This window comes from Hipposideros armiger, unplaced genomic scaffold (genome assembly GCF_001890085.2).
Source record: "Hipposideros armiger isolate ML-2016 unplaced genomic scaffold, ASM189008v1 scaffold_955, whole genome shotgun sequence".
Taxonomy (NCBI): Eukaryota; Metazoa; Chordata; class Mammalia; order Chiroptera; family Hipposideridae; genus Hipposideros; species Hipposideros armiger.
In genome coordinates, this window is record NW_017732305.1 from 493,049 (window position 1) to 497,425 (window position 4,377).

General features: G+C 49.6%; 1 protein-coding gene across 1 annotated transcript in view; it reads left to right on the plus strand.

The window, feature by feature from the left end:
• The window catches only part of TMEM132C (transmembrane protein 132C), a 347,110-nt gene that overhangs the window by 107,824 nt on the left and 234,909 nt on the right, over positions 1-4,377 (plus strand). The window contains exon 2 of the mRNA XM_019630847.1: positions 2,062-2,482. Within this exon, the coding sequence (XP_019486392.1) occupies positions 2,062-2,482 (421 nt within the window). The remainder of the gene's footprint in view (positions 1-2,061; positions 2,483-4,377) is intronic.

The window sequence follows — 4,377 nt, forward strand, 5'->3', positions numbered from 1 at the left end:
GAAGGACAATAAAGCTAGTTGACAAATGCTTCCCCTTTTAGACTGTTCCCCTACAGAGATGGGCCTCCCAATCTTTGCTCCATCCCTTCAGAGGGCCCTTGGCCCACTCCCTACTCCAAACAAATGAGCCTCTAGCCTCTACACTTCAAGGTTTAAGAGCTTTTTTGGAGAAGGATGAATACATCAGAATAAAAGCCTCCAATGTGGCAACTAGTCCATTGGTTTGTGTACAACATTACAAGCTGCTTAAATAGTCAATGGTGGTTTTTTTTTTTTAAGGACATAAAGCCAGACCCTTCCTGGAATGCTGGGCCTTGGCAGGGCCTTTTGAGAGTGTTATCCCTGGCTCTGATGTGAGTGGGTTAAAATGGAAGCCTTGAGACATCCCCAGAGAGGGGCCAAGTACCCTGTTATTGGTGACCTCAGAACAGGGCGCCTGGGCGAAGAACAGGGGAGACGGCTCTTTCTTTGAAAAGTCATCCTGATAACCCGAGTCCATTTGGCTGCAGCACCAAAGGCGGCTTTGATCTGATAGCCAGTGTCCCTGCCCAGAGAAAGATTAGGACTTCCAGAGGGGAGATGCAAGAGGCTGCCCCCTACGCCGGATGGGCTGTGCCTGCAGCAGGGAAGGTTGGAAAGACGGGCAGAGAGAGAGGAACTGCCGTCATGTCTGTCCATCTATGAATGGGGGCTTGTTTGGGTTTTCTGGGCTGGTTTTGAAAGACAAGGGCAAGCGATGGGGCTTTCTTGGGCTTTGCAATGTTCACGGTTGGGGCACTTATATCTCCTGTGCCCTCGAGGTAGCCAGTCCTTCGGGGAACCTCCAACAATGGAAGTATAACCTCACGGGGATCTTTAGAGAGGATGACCTCCCGACAGCAAGGAGCCTGCGGGCTGTACTGCTGCGGGTGTCTGCGATGACCAAGGGAGGCAGGAGGGCCAGGGAGGCTCCTTTCTGTCTTGGCGCTGACCTCAGCCCCCAGTGTCCCTGGACTTACCTGCCTGGAAGATGCTCATGGGCGCTTTCAAACTTACGTGTGCCTGGGGGGTCAAACTTAATTGAGTGATATGGGCTGCTGGTATCTTCTGTTGTTGCCGTGGGAGCATGAAACTTAGCTACTGCCAACGCCTCCGTGTTTCAGGAGATCCTGGAAAGCCAGCTATTTCCCAGGGTTTAAAAACGGTCCCCATTCACAAGGATCTTTTAAAGGGCTGTGGGCGAAACGAAACCCATTGGCGCCATACGGGAGCAGTTTGCAATGTCTCCCTCTTTTGACTTTGATTATAATTCCTTTTTCCGATGCAAAGAAGTTTTTATTTATTTCTTTTTTACGCTGGCAAACGTATCATTTTTTTAAACCTGTGTTTGGACTTTGCATCCTAATTAGAAAGTTTTTTTCGTCACCCATGTTACAGAGGAATTCATCCATGTTTTTCTTTTAGTACTGAAAACATTTCACTTCCTCCCATTTGGATCCTGGGTCCACTTAAAGTGTACTCTTGTGTATGGTGTGAGGCATGGACCTGAGTCTGTCTTTTTTCCCCCAAGTGTCTAGCCAGATGTCCCACCGTTTATAAAAAGTCCGCCTTTGCCCCATGACATGCAGTGTCACCCTTATCACGGACTGAATTTCCAGATGCACGTGACTCTATTGACGGACTATTCGATTCCGGTAGTCTGTTTTTCTAGTCACGTCCCGGCACCGTAATATGTGCTTGAAACTCATGCAATGTATTAGCAAACATATTTGCCTTCCACTTGTCAGTCACTTGCCGGCTTTCTGTTAGGTGGAACCACGTGGAATGCTCACTGTGCACCCGTCCTTAACATAGCAAGTCTCTGTTGCATATGGTCGAACCTAACCCGCGACACGTGTGTAATTTGTGGAGCACATAGACTCGCTGACCGGCCGATTCCAGAAGGAACGTGCAAGTTCTGGCCAAGTGGACTTCGCGTGTTTATCTCTCGTGTCTAAGTTGCTCCTGGGCCCAGGGGCTTCTGCGGAGCCCAGCGATCATCTCATGTTTGTCGTTGTCTTTTCTTTCTCTGCCCCCCTGTAGTGATCGAGGGCCGTGGGGTCTCCGACACCATCCAGAGGTTCTCCTCGCTGCCCCCCTATCTGCCGGCGAGCTTCCACGTCCTGAGGGCGGAGACCGCCTTCTTCCTGAGGGAGACCAGCCAGGACGTCACGCACAACTCCAGCCTGCAGTCGCGCGTGCAGTCCTTCTTCACCTACAAAGCCAAGCGGCCCCCGGTGTTAAACGCCAGCTATGGGCCCTTCACCGTGGAGAAGGTGGTGCCTCTGGATTTGATGTTGGTGTCAAACTTTCTAGGCCCAACCAGTAAGTTCGGTGTCAACTGGAGGCTGAAGGCCCACATCCTGCGGGACCGCGTCTACCCGGGCCGGCCCACCGTGCAGGTTCTGTTCCACGTCGTGGGCCGAGACTGGGCCGAGCGCAGCNTCCTGGAATCCTTCCCCTGGTCCCTTCAACCTCCCTAGGTCCGACCCACCCTTCCCGTCACAGCTCAGAGAAAACCAACGCTAAAGAATCCATCCTGGTCAGCACATCCCAAAGTGAGCGTTCATGATGGAGCTGATGCATTAGGTTGGCTGAATGGGTCATTTCCCCTGGTCTTACTCTGTCTGGGTGCTGAGTGACGTGGACGTGTCTCCTGGGTTCATTATCTCAGAATCTCAAAAACTCAATTTCCGCCAGCGGCTCTGCAGTCAAGTTCTCTGATGAACAACCGATGGGGGACACAATATCCCCAACACGGACAGGCAAGCTCAGATAAAGAAAATGGATAAACAGGAAAGGAGAGAGCAAACGAATGTGCTGTCAGCGGGAAGCCAGTCAGAAAGGGGCAGCTGTCAGCCAGGCCTCTGTTCCCCTCTCCTGTGGCCGTAGGAAACCAGAATTGGACTTTTCCAGGTCAATAAAAATTACTCAACAATCCTATCTTTCTGGGAGTCGTTGGTGTGAGCAGGTGAACTAGAACAAGAGGGTGGATATTTATCAGTTCTCACAGTGTCATGGCAGCCATGGATGGGTTCCTTGTAGTCAGGAGATAAAGTGTCAGGAAAGAGATACAGCAAAGACTCCTTCCTTAATTTGCTAGACCAGCGTTCCCCCAAATGAGATGAGTTTAGATGCTAAACACAGTGCCATAGCTTGTGAGGGTGCAGATGGGGCTGTGCACAGCTCCATGGGAAGCCATGCTCATGAGTATCCATGTTGGTGGGTTGTGGGAGGTACATGGACAGGGGTGAAATCACCTGAGTCTCACACAAGGCAAAGCTGGGACACCTCTGTTCTCCTCCACCTGGTCTCTCATCCTCCAGGAGGCTAGCCTGGGCTTCTTTTTGGTGAAGGCTGGCGTCCAAAAGAGAGCTGTTGCAAGTGTGCAGTGCCTCTTGAGAACTGGACTTGGAATTGGCACATGGTCACTTCTGCCGTACTCTGTTGGTCAAAGCAAATCATAAGGCCAGCCTCGATTCAAGGAATGGGTTAGTAGTGAAGGGAGGATTGCAAAGCCACATCCAAAGGTGTAAACGCAGAAGGAGAACTGGGGGCATTTGTAATTGCTCTGTTATATCCTATATAGTATCTAGCTCTGTCTGCCTACCTATCTTTCTATCTACCAATGTATCCATCCATCCGTCCATCCATCCATCCATCCATCCATCCATCCATCCATCCATGGAAACTGAAGCTCCAAGAAGATAAGAACTTGGCCCATATCACGTGGCTGAGTAGATCAACCCTAGATCTCTCTGTGGCCAAACTCCATGTCCGTAACCACTGTACCAGACCCCACAAGGCTCAAGTTAAATCTCACTTGAACTGGAAAAATTCAGAACTAGAATTCAGCAAGAAAGTATGAGCTAGACACTTTTTGCTCCATGTGAAGGATCAGGAGCGACTTGCTTAAATCATGGAAGAAAACTCACCGAGGAAACAGCAACACAGCAAGCTCCCTCCAGCTTTACTGTACAAAAAATAAACTCAGCATTTGCTTAGCAGCAAAAGGTTCATGTTTTAGGCTTTTTTACAAAAGACAACAAAGTAGGAAAAAGGAATCCTTACGCACAGGAAGAGCGAAGGACAATAAAGCTAGTTGACAAATGCTTCCCCTTTTAGACTGTTCCCCTACAGAGATGGGCCTCCCAATCTTTGCTCCATCCCTTCAGAGGGCCCTTGGCCCACTCCCTTCTCCAAACAAATGAGCCTCTAGCCTCTACACTTCAAGGTTTAAGAGCTTTTTTGGAGAAGGATGAATACATCAGAATAAAAGCCTCCAATGTGGCAACTAGTCCATTGGTTTGTGTACAACATTACAAGCTGCTTAAATAGTCAATGGTGGTTTTTTTTTAA